We start from the raw sequence: 27,506 nt of genomic DNA, 5'->3' as shown, positions 1-27,506 counted from the left end.
CAACCCACATTACTTTGATAATTCTTGTCTAGTCTTGGGGACATTTTTGCCCTTAAACTCCAATAAGTTACTATTGTGATCACCATTGTGTATGTTTGACTAATGTAGGTGAGGTTGAACTTTTAATATAAATTGGGGTTAAAAACAAAAAAGAAAAACAAAAAAGAAAAGGAACACATTCATGCCCTTTCAAAATTTCATGTTATATGTATTAGAACAGCCAAAATGACTGGCCATGAATTAATAACTTTCATAGATGAATTCATTTCTTTTGGAAATTATAAAAATGGCAATTGTGAAGACAGAAGTCCAGGCTAAGCTTGAATGCATGCAAAGTCTGATTTCATTCTGCTATGGCATTATTGATATTACTGTGTAATATTTAGAAAGGAACCCTTACATTGTGTACTGTGACAGCATTTCATAAAGAGCACCAATTATTTTGTTCCGGTACTTCTGTTCTTTGTGGACTGGTTCTTTAGCATCTAAGCGGCTCTGGACATCTTGAGGAAATTGTGGAACCAAGATGACTGCAGGCAGTCTGCGATAAATAGGTTCAGAACTGCAATATAAAAAAGGAGAACAGTATTGTCTCTGCCATTTTGTAAGCACTGTTATGCAGCTGCAAATGGATACATTTAGTACATAATACCTCTGGTTTGCTGGGGACACAGCAGCTTCAGATGTATTTTGTTCTGTGTTGACTACTTGTAAAGTGAGGATGACTTCCTTGTAGCGGTTTGTAAAGTCTCTGAACTTCACCTGCTTTTTGAAGGACTTGTCAAAGAGATATGCAATCATGGTTTCTGTTAGTCCACCGTCTACCGTCTCTCCATCAACATCATTGTCTGAAATACAAATTTGTAAGGAAATAAAAACGTTATTAAAAAGATAAAACCACAGAAACTCTGGACATACAATGCATGATAACTAGTATGAACACAAATTTTTTTTTTTCTCCTCAAACCAAATAATCCATTTTAGCTTTAAAGTGTGGTGCTATTTATAAAAGACATGAGTCTATTGTTCTGATTACTTTATTGGCAGCAGTTTAACTATCCAACAATGTTTAAAAATAATAAAACAAACATCTATAAGGATCGGTGTCCACTTTATTTGCACTTTAAAGAAGCAATAGAACATTCATAGAAAACAAAATAAAAAAGAAAGAAAAGTTTAAAAGATGGACAATATGTGTAAAGTAATATTAACTACAGTGCCGGGGAGGTTGGAAACCCGATAAGGGCTTATCAAGAATCTCACCATAATCTAAATATAAGAATAAATTAGGTCGTTAATTAAAGCAAGGAAACTTTAAAACAATCTACATCAGTCAAATGTTTCCCCAAAAATCTCATTTTACTTGACTGTGCATTGAGGTCCTTGCCATTTTGATTTAAAAACAACAATACATGACATATTGTTAAGATGACTTGTTGTTTAAATGGGTAGTTACATACAAATAGGACTGTATATAACATCTATGTTATTTTAACTCTTTGTCACATCAAGTGGGTTTTTGGTTAAATGAATCTCTTTTGTGGACGTTCACACCTTTCACGCCTTCTAGCATGACCAAAGGACAGTCTCCATAATCATGGCAACGACTATAGGTGAGTGACAGAGCTGTGCCATAATACCGGTAATTGGTTTTCTCCACAATGTCAACTGAAACTCCTGTATTTCAGTCCGGTAAACAGAAGTCAGTGTTTGACCCGGTTCCTGTTGCTATGAATCAACAGCGGACGTGAGTCCCTTAGCAACGCAGACTAATTAGCTATAGCTCTCATTTACAGCGCTGAAAGAAATGTACCCAATAAATTTGAAAAGGTACAAATTTGTACTTGTTTAAAATAATTTTGAGCGGGAAATAAAATCCTAGCCTGGCTGATGCAATAACGTTAGCTTATAAATGATAGGCTGTGTCTCAATCAGCGCACTAACACTACTTTGCGCACTATGTTTCAGTGCGTAGTGCGTTTACACTGACTTTTGTGCAAAAACCTCAGTGCACTGAAAGTACCCGGATGCTGCCCTAAACCCACCCATAAATGCAGTGTGGAACGACGGACACTTCGCGCACTAAATCGACGCCATTTTGCTGACGTAGCGGAAGAGGATGGACTTTCCATCAGTTTACCAGGTAAATAATGGCGGAGTTTAACGCCGGTCCAGGCGGGGATTCATTTGTATAAATGTAAGTATTAAATTATTCCGTTATGATAGTGATGTATACTGCAACCTGCTAATCTATCCCTGACGACAGTTATGGATCTGACCATTTGTCAGACTCGGTAGTTAGCACCGTAGGTTAGCACACTGTTAGCAGTTTTTATCCGCTGTAGTGGACGTATACAGGTTATATGTGTTATAAATGATGAATGTTACAGGTTCTGTATGTTCATTCATCCTTGTTGAACGTCCAGATGAAGCATTGTGGTGTTTAGAACGTAAACTATTAATACCGATATAGCGCCAGTTTTTAGAGAGCGGTCCGTTACTATGGTTACCACCGATGCCATAAATCTGCATCGTATCGTCAGATCTGAACTGCTGAGACTGAACGAGAAAATATAGATATAAAATAAACATAGTAGTGAATTTAGTTGGTATGATTATTAGAGTGCAAAGTGTGTAACTTTCTCCTGCATGGCTCCACCTCGTCTGTCTCTGATTGAAAATCCATCGAGTGTGTGTGTGTGTGTGTGTGTGTTTAGTTTACGTTGTAGTTGGTGTCATGTAATATTTACTGAATGTTTTGTGTGTTTTGTGTATGGTAATAAATTAATCATTACAAAATATTTAATTATATTAGAAAAATGTAAAGAGAAGTTCATTGTAGATCTTCATCATATAGAGAAACACAATTTGTTTCCCATTCGCCAAATTATTTATTGTTTAGATATAAATGCAGTCATGATCTGGGGAGTAACACATCATTACCATCCTCTGCCTCTCATCAGTCTCACAGACGGTTCCTGGAGATGCTGCTGGTTCTCCTGCTGGTTGTTTCCCAGCTGCCCTCCTGACATCTTCATCATCATCTTCATCATCATCTGGCTCCAGAAGGTCAAAGCTGCTCATGCAGATGTTGTGGAGGACAGTGGATGTACTTCACCTCCTTCCAGAGCCTTTAGGAAGACGGACCTCCACCTGGTCTCTAGGATCCTGAAAGACGGACCTCCACCTGGTCTCTAGGGTCCTGAAAGACGGACCTCCACCTGGTCTCTAGGATCCTGAAAGACGGACCTCCACCTGGTCTCTAGGATCCTGAAAGACGGACCTCCACCTGGTCTCTAGGACCCTGAAAGACGGACCTCCACCTGGTCTCTAGGATCCTGAAAGACGGACCTCCACCTGGTCTTTAGGATCCTGAAAGACGGACCTCCACCTGGTCTCTAGGGTCCTGACAGACGGACCTCCACCTGGTCTCTAGGATCCTGAAAGACGGACCTCCACCTGGTCTCTAGGATCCTGAAAGACGGACCTCCACCTGGTCTCTAGGATCCTGAAAGACGGACCTCCACCTGGTCTCTAGGATCCTGAAAGACGGACCTCCACCTGGTCTCTAGGGTCCTGAAAGACGGACCTCCACCTGGTCTCTAGGATCCTGAAAGACGGACCTCCACCTGGTCTCTAGGGTCCTGAAAGACGGACCTCCACCTGGTCTTTAGGGTCCTGAAAGACGGACCTCCACCTGGTCTCTAGGATCCTGAAAGACGGACCTCCACCTGGTCTCTAGGATCCTGAAAGACGGACCTCCGCCTGGTCTCTAGGATCCTGAAAGACGGACCTCCACCTGGTCTCTAGGGTCCTGAAAGACGGACCTCCACCTGGTCTCTGGGATCCTGAAAGACAGACCTCCACCTGGTCTCTAGGATCCTGAAAGACAGACCTCCACCTGGTCTCTGGGATCCTGAAAGACAGACCTCCACCTGGTCTCTAGGATCCTGAAAGACGGACCTCCACCTGGTCTCTAGGATCCTGAAAGACGGACCTCCACCTGGTCTCTAGGATCCTGAAAGACGGACCTCCACCTGGTCTCTAGGATCCTGAAAGACGGACCTCCACCTGGTCTCTAGGGTCCTGAAAGACGGACCTCCACCTGGTCTCCAGGGTCCTGAAAGACGAACCTCCACCTGGTCTCCAGGGTCCTGAAAGACGGACCTCCACCTGGTCTCTAGGGTCCTGAAAGACGGACCTCCACCTGGTCTCTAGGATCCTGAAAGACGGACCTCCACCTGGTCTCTAGGGTCCTGAAAGACGGACCTCCACCTGGTCTCCAGGATCCTGAAAGACGGACCTCCACCTGGTCTCTAGGATCCTGAAAGACGGACCTCCACCTGGTCTCTAGGATCCTGAGAGACGGACCTCCACCTGGTCTCCAGGATCCTGAAAGACGGACCTCCACCTCTCTAGGATCCTGAAAGACGGACCTCCACCTGGTCTCTAGGATCCTGAAAGACGGACCTCCACCTGGTCTCTAGGATCCTGAAAGACGGACCTCCACCTGGTCTCTAGGATCCTGAAAGACAGACCTCCACCTGGTCTCTGGGGTCCTGAAAGACGGACCTCCACCTGGTCTCTAGGACCCTGAAAGACGGACCTCCACCTGGTCTCTAGGACCCTGAAAGACGGACCTCCACCTGGTCTCTAGGATCCTGAAAGACGGACCTCCACCTGGTCTCTAGGATCCTGAAAGACAGACCTCCACCTGGTCTCTAGGATCCTGAAAGACGGACCTCCGCCTGGTCTCTAGGATCCTGAAAGACAGACCTCCACCTGGTCTCTAGGATCCTGAAAGACGGACCTCCACCTGGTCTCTGGGGTCCTGAAAGACGGACCTCCACCTGGTCTCTGGGGTCCTGAAAGACGGACCTCCACCTGGTCTCTGGGATCCTGAAAGACGGACCTCCACCTGGTCTCTAGGATCCTGAAAGACGGACCTCCACCTGGTCTCTAGGATCCTGAAAGACGGACCTCCACCTGGTCTCTAGGATCCTGAAAGACGGACCTCCACCTGGTCTCTAGGATCCTGAAAGACGGACCTCCACCTGGTCTCTAGGATCCTGAAAGACGGACCTCCACCTGGTCTCTAGGATCCTGAAAGACGGACCTCCACCTGGTCTCTGGGGTCCTGAAAGACGGACCTCCACCTGGTCTCTAGGATCCTGAAAGACGGACCTCCACCTGGTCTCTAGGATCCTGAAAGACGGCCCTCCACCTGGTCTCTAGGATCCTGAAAGACGGACCTCCACCTGGTCTCTGGGGTCCTGAAAGACGGACCTCTACCTGGTCTCTAGGATCCTGAAAGACGGACCTCCACCTGGTCTCTAGGATCCTGAAAGACAGACCTCCACCTGGTCTCTAGGATCCTGAAAGACGGACCTCCGCCTGGTCTCTAGGATCCTGAAAGACAGACCTCCACCTGGTCTCTAGGATCCTGAAAGACGGACCTCCACCTGGTCTCTGGGGTCCTGAAAGACGGACCTCCACCTGGTCTCTGGGGTCCTGAAAGACGGACCTCCACCTGGTCTCTGGGATCCTGAAAGACGGACCTCCACCTGGTCTCTAGGATCCTGAAAGACGGACCTCCACCTGGTCTCTAGGATCCTGAAAGACGGACCTCCACCTGGTCTCTAGGATCCTGAAAGACGGACCTCCACCTGGTCTCTAGGATCCTGAAAGACGGACCTCCACCTGGTCTCTAGGATCCTGAAAGACGGACCTCCACCTGGTCTCTAGGATCCTGAAAGACGGACCTCCACCTGGTCTCTGGGGTCCTGAAAGACGGACCTCCACCTGGTCTCTAGGATCCTGAAAGACGGACCTCCACCTGGTCTCTAGGATCCTGAAAGACGGCCCTCCACCTGGTCTCTAGGATCCTGAAAGACGGACCTCCACCTGGTCTCTGGGGTCCTGAAAGACGGACCTCTACCTGGTCTCTGGGATCCTGAAAGACGGACCTCCACCTGGTCTCTAGGATCCTGAAAGACGGACCTCCACCTGGTCTCTGGGGTCCTGAAAGACGGACCTCCACCTGGTCTCTAGGATCCTGAAAGACGGACCTCCACCTGGTCTCTAGGATCCTGAAAGACGGCCCTCCACCTGGTCTCTAGGACCCTGAAAGACGGACCTCCACCTGGTCTCTAGGATCCTGAAAGACGGACCTCCACCTGGTCTCTAGGACCCTGAAAGACGGACCTCCACCTGGTCTCTAGGATCCTGAAAGACGGACCTCCACCTGGTCTCTAGGATCCTGAAAGACGGACCTCCACCTGGTCTCTAGGATCCTGAAAGACGGACCTCCACCTGGTCTCTAGGATCCTGAAAGACGGACCTCCACCTGGTCTCTGGGGTCCTGAAAGACGGACCTCCACCTGGTCTCTGGGGTCCTGAAAGACGGACCTCCACCTGGTCTCTAGGATCCTGAAAGACGGACCTCCACCTGGTCTCTAGGATCCTGAAAGACGGACCTCTACCTGGTCTCTAGGATCCTGAAAGACGGACCTCCACCTGGTCTCTAGGACCCTGAAAGACGGACCTCCACCTGGTCTCTAGGACCCTGAAAGACGGACCTCCACCTGGTCTCTAGGATCCTGAAGACGGACCTCTACCTGGTCTCTAGGATCCTGAAAGACGGACCTCCACCTGGTCTCCAGGATCCTGAAAGACGGACCTCCACCTGGTCTCTAGGATCCTGAAAGACGGACCTCCACCTGGTCTCTAGGATCCTGAAAGACGGACCTCCACCTGGTCTCTAGGATCCTGAAAGACGGACCTCCACCTGGTCTCTAGGATCCTGAAAGACGGACCTCCACCTGGTCTCCAGGGTCCTGAAAGACGGACCTCCACATGGTCTCTAGGATCCTGAAAGACGGACCTCCACATGGTCTCTAGGGTCCTGAAAGACGGACCTCCACCTGGTCTCTAGGATCCTGAAAGACGGACCTCCACCTGGTCTCTAGGATCCTGAAAGACGGACCTCCACCTGGTCTCTAGGATCCTGAAAGACGGACCTCCACCTGGTCTCTAGGATCCTGAAAGACGGACCTCCACCTGGTCTCTAGGGTCCTGAAAGACGGACCTCTACCTGGTCTCTAGGATCCTGAAAGACGGACCTCCACCTGGTCTCTAGGATCCTGAAAGACGGACCTCCACCTGGTCTCTAGGACCCTGAAAGACGGACCTCTACCTGGTCTCTAGGATCCTGAAAGACGGACCTCCACCTGGTCTCTAGGATCCTGAAAGACGGACCTCCACCTGGTCTCTAGGATCCTGAAAGACGGACCTCCACCTGGTCTCTAGGATCCTGAAAGACGGACCTCCACCTGGTCTCTAGGATCCTGAATGACGGACCTCCACCTGGTCTCTAGGACCCTGAAAGACGGACCTCCACCTGGTCTCTAGGACCCTGAAAGACGGACCTCCACCTGGTCTCTAGGATCCTGAAAGACGGACCTCCACCTGGTCTCTAGGGTCCTGAAAGACAGACCTCCGCCTGGTCTCTGGGATCCTGAAAGACGGACCTCCACCTGATCTCTAGGATCCTGAAAGACGGACCTCCACCTGGTCTCTAGGATCCTGAAAGACGGACCTCCACCTGGTCTCTAGGATCCTGAAAGACGGACCTCCACCTGGTCTCTAGGATCCTGAAAGACGGACCTCCACCTGGTCTCTAGGATCCTGAAAGACGGACCTCCACCTGGTCTCTAGGATCCTGAAAGACGGACCTCCACCTGGTCTCTAGGATCCTGGAAGACCTCTCCACACACACCTGGCTTCTGACAGGCAGCAGGTGAAGCGAGCTTGCAGGTGGGTTCAGACAGGCTGCCTGAGGAGCGTCATGAGGAAGATGGACTGCTACAAGCAGGAGGAGATTCAATAAAGGATTCAATAAAATGTTTCTGTAACAACTTTGCTGCATCTCTGTGTCTGAGCATCTTCTTTACAGCATTACATTCCCTACATTATCATTTATAATCCGTTTCCTGTTGCCAGATGTGCACAGCATCAGAGTAAACACCAGTTAAAACACATGTGTTTCATGTAAAGGACATTTTTTCCACTGAAAATATCTTTGCATATTTAAAAGCTGTTTTATTAGTGTTTTGATTTAAACTTTATTATACTAATAAGCCTGTGGGAGACATGCAGAGACACATGACAGTCTGATGTTGATTTGTACAGTTAACAACTGAGCTAGATCACTATAGTGTAGGCCATAATATATGATGATATGATACATGAAGTTAAGTTTGCTGGATTTGTTCATTTATTCTTTACAAATGCCTAAAAAGAATTTAGTGGGACGAACCGTCCCTGAAACGATAAGCCAACAATGATGCGAGGCTGGCAACAGGTACACACTCTGGTATGCAGGCGGGTCATACACGGTAGAAATACATAAATATACGTACCAGTTTAGCCAATCGGAGGAGGATCCTTCGTCACCCTTAATGCGATGGAGTTTCATAAGAGAAACAAATTCATTCTCGTAATTTAGCGCTTTGTTTTACTTTTGGTGGCAGAAGAATTGTGGTCAAATGTGAGTTCATCACTACCGGTTAGTGCTCTATGTCCATGTTCCATTTGGGACAGTACTTACCCACCGTAGTGCGCACTAGAGAGAAAAGTGCGTAGTGCACACTATGCACTAACGAATTGAGACACAACCACTCTGCAGCAATGCTCATATCTGTTCTATAAAGCCAACATCCGGATGTGATGCTGAGAGAGGACTCGGCTTCTGTAGTCGACCCCGGAGAGGCCGGTCCTGTCTGAGAAGACCTTGTATGACCCTAGCCATCAGGCTGTAGCTTTGTAGCTTTAATTTCTCACATCCAGGAGAATTCTTGGCCATGTTGAACACCCAGAGGTCAGAATGAGAGAATTTTACCCAAAGTACCAGATATAAAGACACATCACAGAACTTTCTGACCTCTGAGGCTGAGAAACGAACACTATACAACTTTTACATCTGGGAGGCGATGTGACGTTTGGCTTCATGGTATAATAAGGAACTGGCTGTTCTGAACATGCAACGTTGCTGATTCAGCAAAGAAACAATAAGATTAAAAGAGAGAAAGTGACAAAAAAGAGTCATCGTAAGATCATCTTCTGCTAGCTGGAGATCTAACAGGTCTGATAGGATGGAAGATGGAGGCGGAGCTAGCCGTCGACGGGGGGCACTGACAGGAAAATGGCAGAAGTTCTGCAGTCTGTCTTTAACAGCTGTAATCCATGATGAACATGTCTGTGTGGTCCAGTACAGCAGGCAACAGAAACATGAGCAATAAACCACGTATTTGTGCTTATATGATCATGTACATGTATGTTCCTGAAGGTGCTTCTACCTGAAGCTGTGTGGAGTAATATTCAGAAAACAGTAAATTCACTCTGTTAAATCCAAGTTTCATTTCCACAGACAGACAGTTTTACAGAGATGCTGTTCATGCTTCATGCATGTGTGTGTTGTGTTAAACATCACGTCTGTCTTGACAGGTGTGCAGCCTCTGAAACGCAGCTGGAGCATGGACTTTCTACCACCTCACAGTAAGTTTAACTGAGTCTGTTTTGTGAAAATTTCTGCTGCAAATCCATGAAAAGCTTCATATGATGAAGGTCTGTGATGATGATGATGATGATTCATCCACTCAGGAAATAAACAGGAATGTCATCAATGTGTTCTGGATCAATACGCCTTGCTGGCAGGTTAATATACTTTACTAACCAGCTGAAAAGGTGTAGATGAGAGGAAGTAAAAGGCATATGTAAACTTATTGATAAAATATTGATCTTCTCTCAGATGTGATTACAGTTGTCGTTGTTTCTGTTTTTTCTTTCTTAAGTTTCACAGCTAACGTGTTTTATTTGCTTCCAGTGTCGGAGCTGAGGGTTGTTCTGCTGGGAGGCAGCTGGTCTGACAGGAACTCAGTGGGAAACTTCATACTGGGAGAGGATGCTTTCAACACAAAACCAGAGTCCTGGTCCAGAGTCAGTGGACCAGTGGAAAATAAGAAGATAGTCGTCACCGTCGCTCCAGATCTGCGGTTTCCTACAAAAGAGACACTGACAAAGTTCACAGAAAACTGTATGAGACTCTCTGATCCTGGACCTCATGTGTTCCTGTTGGTTCTGCAGCCTGAAAGTTTCACTGAAGAACAGAAGAACGTTCTCTGCAGATTTCTCAGCAGTTTCAGTGATCAGGCATTTGATCATTCCCTGATTCTGATTTTAAGATCCATACAGAAACGCTTGTTTTTTTTAACGGAAGATTACAAACAAACTCCTCTATTAAAGGAGATGATTAGAAGATGCAGGTACAGATATCTGATGCAGGAGAACCTTGAACGTCCGGAGCTGCTGACACGCTTTGGTCAAATTGCAAAAGAGAACAATGGAGAACATGTGAGTTACGAAGAGTTTCAGGAAACAATGGAACATTTAGTAGATGATCCTCAAAGCCAGACAGAGATGGTAAAACCAGGTCCCTGCTCGACTGCACTTCAAGGTTTTGGTGAGTCCAGAAGCAAATTTCAGAAATGAAGTTAAATAGATGTTCATACAAATCTTTTGGTTTTTTTCATCAATCTGTTCTTTAATTCACGTTACCAGGTCTGAGTGCAAGAAACACACACCGACCTCTATACTCTGGAGGGATACCGTCACCTGACAGTAAGTACATTCATCTCAGAGTTTGCAGACGGATGCTTGCAGCATGTCATGTAGAAATTAAACCCAAACTCATCTGTTGGTTCTTCATGACTGAAAATAAAATCCATTCCTGTTACTTTACATGAAGGTTTTCCTGTATCAGTTTGGTAAAATATCTGGTGGTTCAAAGTTAAAATCCTAAACATTTAAACCATCGATCCATTTGTTTAACTGCTTGGTCCAATTAAGGGTCTCAGGAAGCTGGAGTCTATCCCAGCTATTACTGAGTGAGAGGCAGGAACATATGGACAGGTCAGCAGGTCACAGACAAAGGTTACTCTTTAAGCCTCCCATCAGCTCAGGCTGAAACCAGTGACCACAGTACCAACCATTACGCCACCGTGCAGCCCACATTTAAACCAGCCATGACTAAACTACACAGAACTCTACATTATGCAGCATTAAGCTCCACATCCATCACTGGGAAACAACTTTGTCGTGGAATTTATCCACTACACACTATACGCATAATTCCACCGCATGAGATTGTCTGTGATCAGATTCTCCCTCCAGAGTGATAAATCATAAAAACTGCAACATTTCCTGGACGTCAGAAACCCGATCAGCAGACACGAGGATAAAATAAACAAAGCAGCGATGAAGGTCCTCGCACCTCTACTGTTGGAGTTGTGCAGAATAATGTCATTGCGTCTTTTGTCAACTAGATGGAGCTACTACTCCATTCAATCCTCAGAACTTACCGCTGTAACGTACAGGAGTAAAGGTACAGACCGGTACATCACAGGTGGGCGGAGCTTGCCAACAGGTAAGTTCCATTTCATACAGGCTTCACCCTTTCAAGCTATCGCTAGTTGGTTTTTCCCCGTGTGCGCATGCACCTAGCACTGTAAACTATAGTCCACGCCCACCTACTGGGTGGGCCCTACCAGCCGAGTGTATAAAATGGGGCTGAGCTCTGACTCAGCTCAACTTTATTTATAAAGCTCTTTAAAACAACCGGAGTTGGAACAAAGTGCCGTAATAATCAGTCAAAATAACAGAATAAAAACGTTAAAAGGCAAATAAATAAAAAAAATGAAAACAACAGGTCATACAAGGAATAAGACATTAAAACAATAAAACAAAATGAATAAATAGTAAATAAAATAAATAATTGAAACCAAACTATAACACACTGGCCCTCCCCGAGCTGTCATCTTATCGTGGTGGAGGGGTTTGTGCATCCTGAAGATCCTAGCAGCTATGTTGTCGGGAGCTTTGTGCCCCTGGTAGGGTCACCCATGGCAAACAGGTGTCTAGGGGAGGGACCAGACTAAATGAGGCCCGAAGACTTTTATGATGATAACAACCATGGGTGGAAAGGTTCTCTTGCCCGGACGTGGGTCACCAGGGCCCCCCTCTGGAGCCAGGCCTGGAGGTGGGGAACGAGAGCGAGCGTCTGGTGGCCGGACCTTCGCCAATGGGGCCCGGTCGGACTCAGCCCGAAAGGGTTACATGGGCCCCACCTCCTGTGGGCTCACCATCTGCGGGAGGAGCCGTAGGGGTCGGGTGCAATGTGTGCTGGGCGGCAGCAAGGGGCGGGGACCCTGGCGGTCCGATCCCCGGCTGCAGAAGCTGGCTCTGGGGACGTGGAACGTCACCTCTCTGGTGGGGAAGGAGCCTGAGCTTGTGCGTGAGGTTGAGCGGTTCTGGCTAGATATAGTTGGACTCACCTCGACGCATGGCTTGGGCTCTGGAACCAGTACCCTCGAGAGGGGCTGGACCTTCTTCCACTCTGGAGTTGCTCATGGTGAGAGGCGCCGAGCAGGTGTGGGCATTCTCATCGGCCCCCAGCTTGGTGCCTGCACGTTGGGGTTTACCCCGGTGGATGAAAGGGTAGTTTCCCTCCGCCTCCGGGTGGGGGGACGGGTCCTGACTGTTGTCTGTGCTTATGCACCGAACAGCAGTTCAGAGTACCCACCCTTTCTGGAGTCCTTGGAGGGAGTGCTGGAGGGTGCTCCTTCTGGGGACTCCATTGTTCTGCTGGGGGACTTCAATGCTCACGTGGGCAATGACAATGAGACCTGGAGGGGAGTGATTGGGAGGCATGGTCCCCCCTCTAAACTCAAATGGTGTTTTTTCTTATTGGACTTCTGTGCTCGTCATGGAACGAACACCATGTTTGAACATAAGAGTGTCTATATGTACACCTGGCATCAGGACTCCCTGGGCCGCAGTTCAGTGATCAATTTTGTGGTCGTAACCTCAGACCTGCGGCCACATGCCTTGGACACTTGAGTGAAAGAGGGGGGCGGAGCTGTCAACTGTGAGGAAGCTTGTCTAATGTGGAGGGGGAGCTCATTCCACAGTTCAGGACCGGCAACAGAAAAAGCTCTGTCCCCACTGAGCTTCCGTTTGGATCTCGGTACATCCAGGAGTAGCAGGTCAGCTGACCTGAGGCACCGAGCAGGAGTGTGGGGGTGGAGAAGCTCAGAGAGGTGAGGGAGGCCAGACCAATTAAAGATTTAGAAACAAATAAAAGAATCTTAAAAATTAATTCTGTAGTTCCCTGGCAGCCAATGGAGGGAGGCCAGAACAAGTGTTATGTGCTCCCTTTTACATTCTCCAGTTAGGAGGCGTGCAACTACATTTTGCACCAACTGGAGACATGCAAAGGAGGACTGGTTTACCCCAGCCGAGATTTAATGAAGGCATGGATTACTGTTTACCACAGTGCTTTAAGTGGAACAAAACAAGTGGTGGTACTCCCTTAATGACTCGCTGTCAGTTTGTCGTGCAAATATGGGACAAAAACATGGATGATACTTACATGTAGATCTATAAATTGATCTGTAGATGAATTGTTTTTGTCAGTTCTGTGCTATAAAACTAACAAAGCAAGTTCTAAATCAAATCCACATTTGCCAAATTCAAAGTGCCATGGAGACACTTTTATGAACTTCAAGCCTCATTGTTGGACATTAAAAATAACACTGAAAAGTAAATACATAAACTTAAAGTTCATTAACCCTTTCATGCATGAATTAATAAAAAAAAAAAAAGAACAATGCAACATTTTTCTAAATACAGTATTTTACCTCTACATATATGCAATACTCTTTTGTTAATTAGTGATATTTAGAATTTTGTATGATTTAATGTACGCCACAAAATAGTTATAGAACATATAATTATATTATGGAAATCTTCTATAAAATATTGCTGTATCATTTTCATTTCCTATTTATTGCAATGGCAAAGTTGCTTACAAACATTATGTTCAATTGCATCATATATTTATTTATTCTCTAGTGAGTGGAAACGTATTAGATGACCCACTAACGTCTACTGAAGTGGTTTATTTACAAAAATACCATCCTCATTAATGAATAAAATATGTAAAAAAGGAGTTTGTAAATAGGTGCCCACTACAGGGCCACTATACATGAAAGGGTTAAAAACAAAGTTCTATATTTAGACTTATTTAGCTTATTACCAGTTTAATTTATTAGTGTAGTACTATTACACTTTTCCTCTGTGAAACATGTTTTTCCCAGCATCAGGCCTGGTCCATAACACTTAGCAATATCATCTTTAATCTAGAAATAATCTTCAAAAACTCAAAATACTGACCAGCTGTACGCTTAGTCTGCAGCATCGGACCTTCACTGTCTGGTGTAGTAAATGACTGTTAGTAGTACTATTGTAGTAAATGACTGTTAAGTAGTACTACTGTAGTAAATGACTGTTAGTAGTACTACTGTAGTAAATGACTGTTAGTAGTACTACTGTAGTAAATGACTGTTAGTAGTACTACCGTAGTAAATGACTGTTAGTAGTACTACTGTAGTAAATGACTGTTAGTAGTACTACTGTAGTAAATGACTGTTAGTAGTACTACTGTAGTAAATGACTGTTAGTAGTACTACCGTAGTAAATGACTGTTAGTAGTACTACTGTAGTAAATGACTGTTAGTAGTACTACTGTAGTAAATGACTGTTAGTAGTACTACTGTAGTAAATGACTGTTAGTAGTACTACCGTAGTAAATGACTGTTAGTAGTACTATTGTAGTAAATGACTGTTAGTAGTATTACTGTAGTAAATGACTGTTAGTAGTACTACTGTAGTAAATGACTGTTAGTAGTACTACCGTAGTAAATGACTGTTAGTAGTACTACTGTAGTAAATGACTGTTAGTAGTACTACTGTAGTAAATGACTGTTAGTAGTACTACCGTAGTAAATGACTGTTAGTAGTACTACCGTAGTAAATGACTGTTAGTAGTACTACTGTAGTACATGACTGTTTAGTAGTACTACTGTAGTAAATGACTGTTAGTAGTACTACTGTAGTAAATGACTGTTAGTAGTACTACTGTAGTAAATGACTGTTAGTAGTACTACTGTAGTAAATGACTGTTAGTAGTATTACTGTAGTAAATGACTGTTAGTAGTACTACCGTAGTAAATGACTGTTAGTAGTACTACTGTAGTAAATGACTGTTAGTAGTATTACTGTAGTAAATGACTGTTAGTAGTACTACTGTAGTAAATGACTGTTAGTAGTATTACTGTAGTAAATGACTGTTAGTAGTACTACTGTAGTAAATGACTGTTAGTAGTACTACCGTAGTAAATGACTGTTAGTAGTACTACCGTAGTAAATGACTGTTAGTAGTACTACTGTAGTAAATGACTGTTAGTAGTACTACTGTAGTAAATGACTGTTAGTAGTACTACTGTAGTAAATGACTGTTAGTAGTACTACTGTAGTAAATGACTGTTAGTAGTATTACTGTAGTAAATGACTGTTAGTAGTACTACTGTAGTAAATGACTGTTAGTAGTACTACCGTAGTAAATGACTGTTAGTAGTACTACCGTAGTAAATGACTGTTAGTAGTACTACTGTAGTAAATGACTGTTAGTAGTACTACTGTAGTAAATGACTGTTAGTAGTACTACTGTAGTAAATGACTGTTAGTAGTACTACTGTAGTAAATGACTGTTAGTAGTACTACCGTAGTAAATGACTGTTAGTAGTACTACCGTAGTAAATGACTGTTAGTAGTACTACTGTAGTAAATGACTGTTAGTAGTACTACTGTAGTAAATGACTGTTAGTAGTACTACTGTAGTAAATGACTGTTAGTAGTACTACTGTAGTAAATGACTGTTAGTAGTACTACTGTAGTAAATGACTGTTAGTAGTACTACTGTAGTAAATGACTGTTAGTAGTACTACTGTAGTAAATGACTGTTAGTAGTACTGCTGTAGTAAATGACTGTTAGTAGTACTACTGTAGTACATGACTGTTTAGTAGTACTACTGTAGTAAATGACTGTTAGTAGTACTACTGTAGTAAATGACTGTTAGTAGTACTACTGTAGTAAATGACTGTTAGTAGTACTACTGTAGTAAATGACTGTTAGTAGTACTACTGTTGTAAATGACTGTTAGTAGTACTACTGTTGTAAATGACTGTTAGTAGTACTACTGTAGTAAATGACTGTTAGTAGTACTACTGTCATCACTCAGCTCTGCTCCAGTTCGTGTCCTCAAACCCTTTTGGAGCCAGGCTAACATGACAGCTGCGATGGGTTTTTTTTCTCCGCCTTTCCTCTCATTCAAAGCACGTCCACTTCAATGCAAACAAAGAAGCGAGTGAACAACGTGAAGTGCAGCGTGACGTTGTAGGCTACAGCAAGCGCTGTGCGTCTAAACTGGTCTGAACAATACATTTATTTGGAGGCGACTTTTTTCTCTTTTATTTTTAAAAGCTATGTGGTGAAGTCGTAGGAGGGTATATTGATTGCTGAAGAAAGCGGTAAAAGTCTCGGTGTGCACTATAAAAAATAGTCCCGGTGTGCAAAGGGATAGAATTTAAAAGTGCCGGTACTGCGTACTGGTGCATACTGGCCCACTTAAAGCACTGGTTTTACAAGAAAAGGTTTGACTTTAGCCAGATGTGGAAAAAGCAGTTTTTCCCTGGTTAAGATATAAGAAGTTTAGCGCCAACCAGGCTTTGATATCTTCCAGACATGCTAAAAGAGGTGCAATGGAGAAAGCATTTTTCTTTTTAAGAGGCATGTATATCTGACTATCATCAGCATAAAAGTGAAATGAGACGTCATGCCTTCTCGGGATTGATCCCAGTGGCAGCAAATACAAAGAAAAAAAAAACAAGTGCTCTAAAATCGACCCTGTGGAATCCCATAAGGAAGTGGAGCAGAGCTGAATTCAACATTTCCTTTTTTTTTTTTTTTTTTTTTTTTTTTTTTGTCTTGTCCAGCATTTAAGCAAGCAGACTGATGTTCTGGATGCTGTGTTCTGCTGAGCAAATTTATTTTGCCAAGGGGAACTTTTGTAGATGTAATGATCCCCTTGTATTTCTTGATTCTTATTTTATTTTTCAATTTGTTTTGGATAATAGCTTGTATTACAGAGTTTATGCTGCTGGACCCGACCGGAAAGGACAGGAAAGGGGCAGAAAGAGAACAGAAAAGAGAACATAAAAAAACAAAAAAAAAAACAAAAGAAAGAGATCAATGCATACATGTATATGCACATACATACCCACCTACATATATATGTATATACACTCGCACATACATTATATATATACATATATACATACATACATACATACATATACACATACATACACACACATATATATATATATATATATATACATATATACACATATACATACTCACATACATACACATACATATACACATACACACACATACGCATACATATACATACATACACATACACTCACACATATGCATACATATATACATATCCATACACATACATACATACACATACACATACACATAAGTACACACACATAAATATATACACCCACACACATAAATATATACACCCACACAAGCCAACTCTAGATTCGTGGAGAACAAAACCGTTGACAATCATGAAGACCAGAAACTAGCAAGTTAAGTCAAAAAGACAGAAAGAGAGCTACCTGCTGTTAGTGAATAAACTTGCTGGATGACTCAGTGACTGTGACACATGCAGAACATTCATGCAGAACATTCAGAGTGGAACGTGTTTAGAGAAGAGTGATCATGCCAATGTGACCCCGCCCGCCTACAGCTAGAGGAAGGCCAGGAGAACCCAGAGACCCGGGTAACCGACAGTCACCCCCAGGTACAGATCCCAACCCCCCCACTCCAGAGCCAGCCATGCATCTGCCCAGGAGGTGGCGAAGGAGGTGCCCAACCAGAGTCCCCCGCAGTCAGGGGGAACAGGCCCCAGCAGGCCCAGGCCGGCAAGGGCCGATCCCGCCGGGCACCGGCCACCTAGGGCAGACAGAGCGCGGGCCCCAGGGCCCCAAGAGCCCGTGAGCAGCCCCCCGCCCCCGCAAGCAGAGGGCACAGCCCACACCGACGGAGGACCAGGATCCCCAGACCGCCACCCAGCGGCAGCCAGGTCGCACCCCAGCGCACCAGCTGCGCCCCCGGGTACAGGACACCACCCCCCCACCACCAAACCACACACACATATACATGCATACCCCCCCCCCCCCCCCCAAACACGCACTCCCCTCTCAACCCCCATCCACACAACCCTCTGCAATCCATGCACATCATCCATCACATATACAACCCCACCCCACCTCTACTCACTCACCCATACCAAGTCACACGAACCCCAATCGCCCCCGCCCCCACACACGCTCACCCCCCCCCCCACACACGCTCACACCCCGCCACCCCATCCCTCTACTTCTACCCAACCACACATGCCCCACCAAACACCCCTCCACCACCCATAGCCCCCCTCCAAACTTCACCCTCACTCACACATCCCATTCCGCATATACACCCCCCCCCCCACACACACACACACACACACACGCTCACCCCCCCCACACACACGCTCACACCCCGCCACCCCATCCCTCTACTTCTACCCAACCACACATGCCCCACCAAACACCCCTCCACCACCCATAGCCCCCCTCCAAACTTCACCCTCACTCACACATCCCATTCCGCATATACACCCCCCCCTACACACACACACACACACACACACACACATACCCTCACTCCTCCAACACAGGCACACCCCAATACAACCCACGCGCCAACATACCCCTCCACACACACATCTACTTATCCTCACACATCCCTATCCCCTACCCACCTATATCCCCAACCCTAATCCCCCCCCAGCCATCCCACCATCCATCTGTAACCCCATACACCCACTCCCACACATCCTCACCTCACCCCTCCATCATGTCCCATGTGAGATACCTCAGAGGGGGCAGAGGACAGGATGGCCCCGATCAGGGCCCCCATAATTACCGCCCACCACTCCCAGCGTCCCCACCACCCCACAGATGCAGCCGACCCAGCACCCCCCCAGGGCCGGCGACAACCCTCCTACAGCCAGGCCAGCCCAGACTTAGGCCTAATGGACGGCACTCTTCCCCCACCCGTACCCCCCCCCCAGTAAAGCCCCGAGAGCAGGGGCATGAGAAGACCCTATCGTCCCTGCCTCCCCCCCGCTTATGACTGATTGTGAAGTATGTATTAGTTGCAATTAAAACTGAGGGAAGTGCCACGCGGTGTTGGGAGAGGGACCACCTAAGCAGCCCCGCCCACCATACACCGCATGCTCTTCCCCCTAATCATGTGAGTCGTCAGTGTTTTGGTGTTTGGTGTCTAAGTGTAATTAAAACTGGGAGGTGAGCCGAGGCTGGGTGCAGCGATCAAGACCACCTTGATGGCCTTTCCCACCACCCAGCGCCACGTGCACACCTCCCAATACCCTGCCTGTGTGTGATGGGGAGCGGGGAGGAAGAGGGGTTGAGGGATTTAAGTCTGGAGGAAAGTGAGCTTTCCTCCAGAAGGTGAGCCGCCCGCGGCACTGGGCACGCCCCCTACTCCCAGGGCCCCCCAAGGACCAGGACAAGCCGGGGACAGCCATCCCCGTAACCAGAGCCTTCGGCGACTCTAACCAGAGAGTCATCACCGACCCAAGAGGGGACCAACTCACCACATGCAGAAGGGGGGCACGAGGACAAAGAGGAGGCGGGGCGGCAGAAGGGGAATCCCAGACCGATTGTCCACCGCCCCCTCACTCACAGAGGACACCCCCACCTGGGGACATGAAGTCCCCCCTTGTCCACACATCGGCACTTCACACTGTCTCAGCACACACCTACAGCCACACACACACACACTTCCGGACACATTCAGGTCCACCCAGCCACCCGTTCAGCCCACCCTTAAAACCATCCTCCTGACCCCCACGTCACATCCAAATCTCCCCCACTCCCATCCATCATATCTACACTTATCCACCAACCTACCACACACATGCACCACCCACTCCCCCATACATACAACCCCGCCCCCCCCCCCCCCCCCCCACACACACACAGACAGCACGCCCCCCCTCCCCCCCCCACACACCCGTATACATGCACCACCGCCACTCCCCACATACACGCATCACCCCACTCCCCTACACACACGGCACTACCCCCCCCACAGACACCACGACACCCCCCCCCCCCCCACACACGCATCATCACACTTCCCCACCCACACACATCCACATACCTATGTACCGCCACCAGTCCTCAACGCACACCCCCTACACACATCCCTCCATACACACTCACATCCCATCCACACTATCAAACACCCCCCACTCAACAAGTCCCAGGGTCGCAACCAGGCACCAGAGCACGTACCTGCCCGCCGCCGCAGCGGCAGGTCCAGGTCAGCCCAGCCCCCCCCCGGCACAAGCCGACCCCCCACCCCCAAGAGACAGGGGACAACCCCGGGCACCGGAGCCCGGGACCCCGCCCAGCCCACCCCACGGCGGCACAGGCGCCCGTTATGGAGTCACGCCCGCCAACCCATCCCCCGCCAGCGACCTCGCCCCGCCGCTGCGCGGCAACTCCAGCCGCTGGCCCATCCAGGTCCACAGTAGGGCTAGAAATCTAGCCACTCCAACAATGGAGCAGTCAAAATCCCCCCCAGGAGCCCACCACAGACCCACAGCCCCCAGAGAACCCCAACCGGCCACCAACCCCGAGCGCAATAAGGTCACATTCTCCCCCCATACTAAGTGATGGAGCTGATCACAGGGGACCAGAGGGAATAAAGTTCAGCTGACTGATCTCTTGAGGAGGCAGACATCATCTCGACACTGATGTGATCTAATAAGAGATTTCTGAACTGCTGGATACACAGACTTTGTTTGCTTTTCCAGTTTAGAAGGATAGTTTTCTTTGCGATACATACACTGGTGAGGATTAAGTTTGCAGAATTAAATTCTATGTTAATTTCACCCAAGTGACCCAGTAGGCCCAGTTTGGGGTTTGTAGGGATGTTACATTTGAAGCAATTTGACAGATCTTTACATACCTGAAACCAGAATTCCTGGACAGGTGGGCAAGACCACAAAGCATGGTAGTAGCTGTCAGTCGTGTTGCCAGTGCAGTGTGGACAGATGTTTGATTGTGACAGACCCATCCTGAACATCCTGTGTCCTGTATAATGAGTTCTATGCAGAATTTTAAATTGTATTAGTTGCATGTTTGAATTCTTAGTCATTGTAAATGTATTTGAACAGATTTGTGACCATTCATTTTGGTCAAAGTTACTGGATAAGTCTGCTTCCCATTTAGAAGTTGGGAGACATATGGAATCGTCTAGCTTTGATAGTAATCTATATATTTTGGATAACAGTTTCGGGGCATTGAGATTTAAGAATTCTGCAGCCCTGATAGGTAGCTGCAAGTTTAATTGATCAGGGGTGTATTTCTTACCTATAATAGATTTAAGTTGGTGGTATTCTAAGAATTTTGTGCTGCTGATTTCATATCGTGAAGTAATTGTATCAAAAGGGAGAAAGTTCCCATTTTCTATTAAATGTTCTAACTGTTTTATTCCTTTATTCTTCCACTGAGGGAAGTTTATCATTTTCCGGTTTTGCTGGATGTCGGGATTGTTCCAAATAGGTGTAAGTTTGCATGGAATAAGCAAGGATTTGGTTAGTTTAAGAAATTCCCACCAGGCCATTAGTGAGGAGCTGATATTAATGCTTTTAAAGCATTTTTGGCGTTTGACAGCTGTGCTGATAAATGGCAGGTCTGAAATTGCCATATCCTCACACATAGCTTCTTCTATATTAAGCCATGGTTCATCTAGATAGCTAGGTTTAAGCCATTTAGAGATGTATTGTAGTCTGTTGCTTATAAAGTAATTTTGGAAATTAGGCAAGTCTAAGCCACCGCTATCTTTAGTCTTCTGGAGTGTTTTTAGACTAATCCGTGGTGGTTTGTCTTTCCAGAGAAATCTAGTAACATTAGAGTCCAGCGATTTAAACCAGGTGGAGGGAGGTTTAATGGGGATCATTGAAAACAGATAATTGATTTTAGGTAGAATCATCATTTTTATAGTGGCAACTCTTCCCATTAGTGATATGGGTAAAGATTTCCACCGTGTGAGATCGTCCTCAACTGTTTTTAGTAGAGGGACATAATTTAGCTTTATAAGGTCTGACAGTCTGGGTGAGATGTTTATTCCCAAGTATCTAATATCTCCTGACTGTAAAGCAGTGTCAGGAGTATTATGGAAGGAACAGTTGATGGGTAGAACGGTGGTTTTAGACCAATTAATGGAATATTCAGAAATTGATGAGAATTTATTGATGAGTACGATTGTCAGACAGATGGATGATTGTGAATTTTGAAGGAAAAGTAATACATCATCAGCATAAAGACTGGTCTTATGCTCCATATTTCTACAGTTAATGCCTTTAATGTCTTTGTTTTGTCTAATGCTAGCTGCTAAGGGTTCAATAAAGATTGCAAAAAGTGAGGGGGAGAGTGGACAGCCTTGTCTGGTGCCTCTCTGCAATCTGAAGCTGTGAGAAGTTTGATCATTTGTCCTGACGCATGCATTTGGATTGCTATACAGTATCTTTATCCAGTCGATAAACGATGAGCCAAACCCGAATTTTCTTAATGTTGCAAATAAGAATTTCCAGTTCACCCTGTCAAATGCTTTTTCAGCATCTAGAGAGATTATTGTAGTTTCCAGGTTATGTATGGTGGCATAATCAATTAGATTTATTAGTCTGCGTGTATTAGTGGTGGAATGTCGTCCCTTGATAAATCCTGTTTGATCAGGATGTATGATAAGTGGAGTTATTTTTTCTAGTCTTGTAGCAAGCACTTTACTGATTATTTTAAGATCTACGTTCATTAGTGATATTGGACGATAACTAGATGGGAGTTTGGGGTCTTTTCCTGGTTTTAGTATTACTGTAATACTAGCCAAATTCATGTTTTGAGATATTCAACCTTTTTCCTTAATTTCTGAAGCCATTTTATAAAAAGTGGGTGCTAGTATAGACCAAAATTCTTTATAATATTCAACTGGAACACCGTCTGGTCCTGGAGCTTTATTGCTGGGCATGTGTTTTAAAGCTTCATGTAGTTCCCCTACTGAAATGGGTGCGTCCAAAACCATTTCCTGATCCTGTTGTAACTTTGGAAGATTGAGGTAGCTGAGAAATTCCTCAATGCTGTTGTCTGATGGATCTGTTTCTGAGGAATATAATGTTTTATAGAAATCCCTAAATGTGTCATTTATTCCATCAAGATCATGGAGGATATTTCCTCTTGAATCTTTAACAGAGGAGATGGTTGTTTTCTCCTTGTTTGCTTTTAATTGATTTGCGAGAAATCTTCCAGATTTGTTGCTATGTTCAAAATTCTCTAAGCGAAGTCTTTGTAGCAAAAACTGGGTTTTTTGGTTAATTATTTCATTCAGCTCTAGTTTAGCCTTTCTTATGTGATTCAGCACTTGCTCTTCTGGAGAAGCCTTGTAGGCATCTTCTAGTGATTTTATTTTAGTTCAGATATTTTTGAACTCTCCTTCTTTTTCTTATGTGATGAAAATGAAATTATTTTCCCTCTCATTACTGCTTTTCCTGCCTCCCAAAGAACACATGCTGATGTTCCTGGTATGTCATTGTTTTCTATATACAAAGACCACTCCCGTTTGAAGTAACTGATAAAATCAGGATCTTTAAGTAATGATGTATTAAGTCTCCATTTGCTATAAGATGGTTTAGTTTTCTTATTCATTAGGGTAAATGATACTGGTGCGTGATCACTGATAGTGATGGAATGGATTTTAGTTTCTGAGATACTGTTCATCATAGAGCTGTTAGTGAGGAAGTCGTCTATTCTGGAGTATGAGTGGTGGACCGATGAAAAGTAAGTGTACTCTCTAGCAGTGAGGTGTTGTGAGCGCCAGACATCACAAAGACCAAAATCCTCCATATATTGTTTAACAACTCTTGCTGACTGCCAGACCCTGTGTTTCCCTGCTCCGCCCCCCTTGTCCATCCCAGAGTTTAAGGTCATGTTGAGGTCGCCCCCAATGATAAGTGTATTATCAAGGTGATCATATAGTAAGGAGAAGAAGGAATGAAAAAAGGAGGGGTCATCAGTGTTTGGGCCATAAATATTTGCAATGCATAACTTCATGTTTAGGATAGATAATGTCATTATTATGAATCTTCCACCTGGGTCTAAAGTTATATTATTAGCAGTAAAATGAATTTTCCTGTTTATCAGAATGGCTACTCCTCTTTGTCTTGAGTTGAAGCAGGCCGAGTACACGTGAGGGAACTGTACTGTAGAGAGTACGTTAGCTGTTGTTTTTAATAAATGAGTCTCCTGTAGCAGGACAATGTCTGCCTGTAGATCATTCAATCTGCTAAACACCTTCAACCTCTTCTCCCTGGAACCAGCTCCCCGTATATTCCACGTAACAAACCTCAGGGTGGTCATGCTCAAGCTACTGAAGTGTTTCTATAAAAGTATGTGTGTGTTTGTGTGTGTGCAAGCCCACATTAATGCATGCATGCTGCGTGTAGATTGTGTGCGTATATAAATTCATCTGTGTGTACAATGTTCCTATATGTCTGTCCACATGCTTAGAGTGTGTGTGAGAGTTGGGGGTGAGTGTTGATGTGATTAAATGTGCTCTGTGTTGTAGGTGTGTTATGTGCATGACATTTAGTGTCTGTGTCATGTGGATGTACGTGCGTACCCTACCTATTATTGTTGGTATGGCATAATAGAATGAAAGAGCAGCTAGAAAGGAAAGGAGTGAGAAAAGCAAACAACTACAACTACACATAAAAAGAAATAGCACAAACAAAAGAGCAAAAACAAAAGCCCTAAAGGGGGGGGGCAAAAAAACAAAAACAGAACAAAACGAAAGCAACAACAACAGCAAATTTACAAAGACTGGCAGTAAATGTACAGTTCTGAATTACCATAATTAATGTGCTTATAGCAGATTAACATGTAAATTTAACAATGATTAGCTGTATGATAGATATTATTATATGTGATAGATATTACCTGAGGTTAGTAGAGCCGGGGGGGGGGGGTATTTTTGTCACGGTAAAGCTGTCCATTGACGAACAATTTGTCCACCGCGATGACTGCACGGGATCCTTCGTCTCTGAGCTTTTTTCGGATGGGAAACAGGACCCTGCGTCTCTCCAGAATCTCTTTGGGAAACTGATTATTTACACTAAAATCGGTCCCGCGGAGTTCCGGACCTCGATCCCTCACCTGCTCTTTTTGCTTGTAGCTCACGAACTTGGCTACAATCGGTCTGGGTCTGCGGCTGTCCGGTCTTTTCCCACCTAAGCGATGAACTCGGTGAAATGAGATGTTCCTCACCGCGTCTTCGGGTAGCTTCAGCTTGGTTTGGATAAATGATCTTATTGTTTGCTCTGGATCCTCTTCTTGTTGCTCCGGGATTCCTGCGAAGACCAGGTTGTCCCTCATGCTGCGCGCCTGGAGATCGATCACCATTTCCTTTATTTTTTTATTTTCCTCTGTGAGTCGAGTCATTCCCGCGTTGAGAGAAGTCACCGTCTCCCTGAGGCTGGCGTTCTCTGCGGCCAGAGACTCCACCTGCTTTTGGCTGAATTCCAGCGACTCCCGCAGCGACTGAAACTCCCGGTGGAGAACTTCCAACAGGCCCAGACGAGCGTCGAAGCTGGCGAGATTTTTGTCAATGGACATCAGGATGTCCGAGGTGTCGTCCCCGTTAGAGGACGTCGCTCCGGGTGAGTCTTCTTTCCGGCTTCTCTTGGAGGTTGAAGCGGATCTGGGCGCAGACGGAGTCGGTGTTTGGCTTGTCTTGCCCATGACGATGCGGTTGAAACACTCGTCAATAAACTCCGACAAGCTGGTGAGATCCTCCTCGCTTTGCTCCAGAGTTTACCTTGAATAAGACTTTTTAATTATTTGCTTCCAGAAACAGTTTTAAGATTATATTGGCAAGAATATGATGTAGAATGAATATTTGTTTTCACGCGCCTTGACTAAATCTGCCGTCTCGCAAAATTTACGTCACTGCCACATCACTTACCTGCGCCTCTCTCACATTCAACATTTCCTAAACTCACCCTCATGCTCCTGTCAGACAAATAGGACTTGAACCCCTCCAATGCAGTACCGCAGATACCCAGTAGGTGGCATAGCTGAGCCACTAAAGTGTTGTGATCTACTGCGTCAAAAGCTGCTGTCAAGTCCAATAAGATAAGAATAGTATGTTCACCAGAGTCATTTGCTTAGAGGATATCATTGAATACTTTTGTCTAAGCTGACTCTGAATTGTGTTGTGAACTGAAACACTTCCAGAACATCATGTTTCTCTAAAAACAGCTCAAGTTCACTGTGGACAACTTTTTCTTAAATTATAGAATATTTTCTTTTGGCCCCCTTAACAATGACAACAGCTCCCAATATTTCTTTAGCACTGAAACTTAAATCCTAAGATCTGAAGATGACCTCAACCAGCGGAACCTTCCAGTCCCCAGTTTGCCAGACCGGCCACATCCTTGGCTCAGACCTTCACAGCAGGCGTTAGGTTTACCTCAGTCCCCCATCATGCTGGGTTAGCTCTGACTCCTCAGGCTTCCTGTCCTTTCTGTGAGATGCTCCCCCTCGAGGAGAAGCAACAGTGTGTGGAATTCTTCCCCATGTCCAGCGACACAGTGGTGGGAGGACAGTTCTCACCAGATTTCATAATCAGCTTGTTTCTACTCTCTGACCTAATGTAGACCTGGTTGTGTCCAAAGAGTCAAGGAAATGTGTGTTTGTCCTGTCTCCCAGGGGGCGGGGCTAATCTACACACATGTTCAGGATCATATGCATGAAATTTGGTGCACATGTTAAGTTTGATTTCTTGCTTGTGTTGTTCTCACTCTCAGATGTGAGTCGCTTTGGAGAAAAGCATCTGATAAAATGGAATAGAATAAATATCTGGTTTTATGTGGGAGTTATCAATCTGATTTTTCATGACAAGACATCAATCCTTGAGGCCCCGCCCCTCCTACACGCTTTGTCCTTTGAGAAGGTTTAATTACTTTTGCCTCCTAAACATCCTGACCAGTTTGATCACATCTGTATGATGAGTTTGTTCAGATGGGACATCAGTAAATTGACGAAACTGAGACTTTGATCCAAAAAGGCTGACCCCCTGTTGGTTTGAGGCTGTTGCTCTGAAAGGATTTCTTGTTTGTTCTGGCATGGAGAACATCTGTATCAGTTTTCATAAAGATTGATGACATACAGTGGCGGGGCTGTTAAAATCTGACCCTATCACTCTATTTTGCCCGACCGTTTCGGGGCATGTTCAGACCCTCAAACAGGCAAACCATTTAGCATGTAAAGGTCCTGAAAGAGTAATAAACATTTCAACAGACTTTCTCAGCGCCTTCAATGCTCAGGTCTGATCACTGTGTCGG

At 45.5% G+C, this 27,506-nt stretch overlaps 1 protein-coding gene across 1 annotated transcript in view; it reads left to right on the top strand.

The window, feature by feature from the left end:
- Positions 1-9,507: 9,507 nt before the first annotated feature.
- Positions 9,508-27,506, top strand: part of LOC306764148 (GTPase IMAP family member 8-like) — a gene marked incomplete at its 3' end in the record, with an annotated part of 29,239 nt that continues 11,240 nt past the window's right edge. The window contains exons 1-2 of the mRNA XM_079251189.1: positions 9,508-9,555; positions 9,884-10,519. Of these exons, the coding sequence (XP_079107315.1) occupies positions 9,534-9,555; positions 9,884-10,519 (658 nt within the window). The 5' untranslated portion in view covers positions 9,508-9,533. The remainder of the gene's footprint in view (positions 9,556-9,883; positions 10,520-27,506) is intronic.

This window comes from Telmatherina bonti (assembly GCF_933228915.1).
Source record: "Telmatherina bonti genome assembly, chromosome: 13".
NCBI lineage: Eukaryota > Metazoa > Chordata > Actinopteri > Atheriniformes > Telmatherinidae > Telmatherina > Telmatherina bonti.
This window is presented reverse-complemented; position numbering and strand designations above follow the sequence as displayed.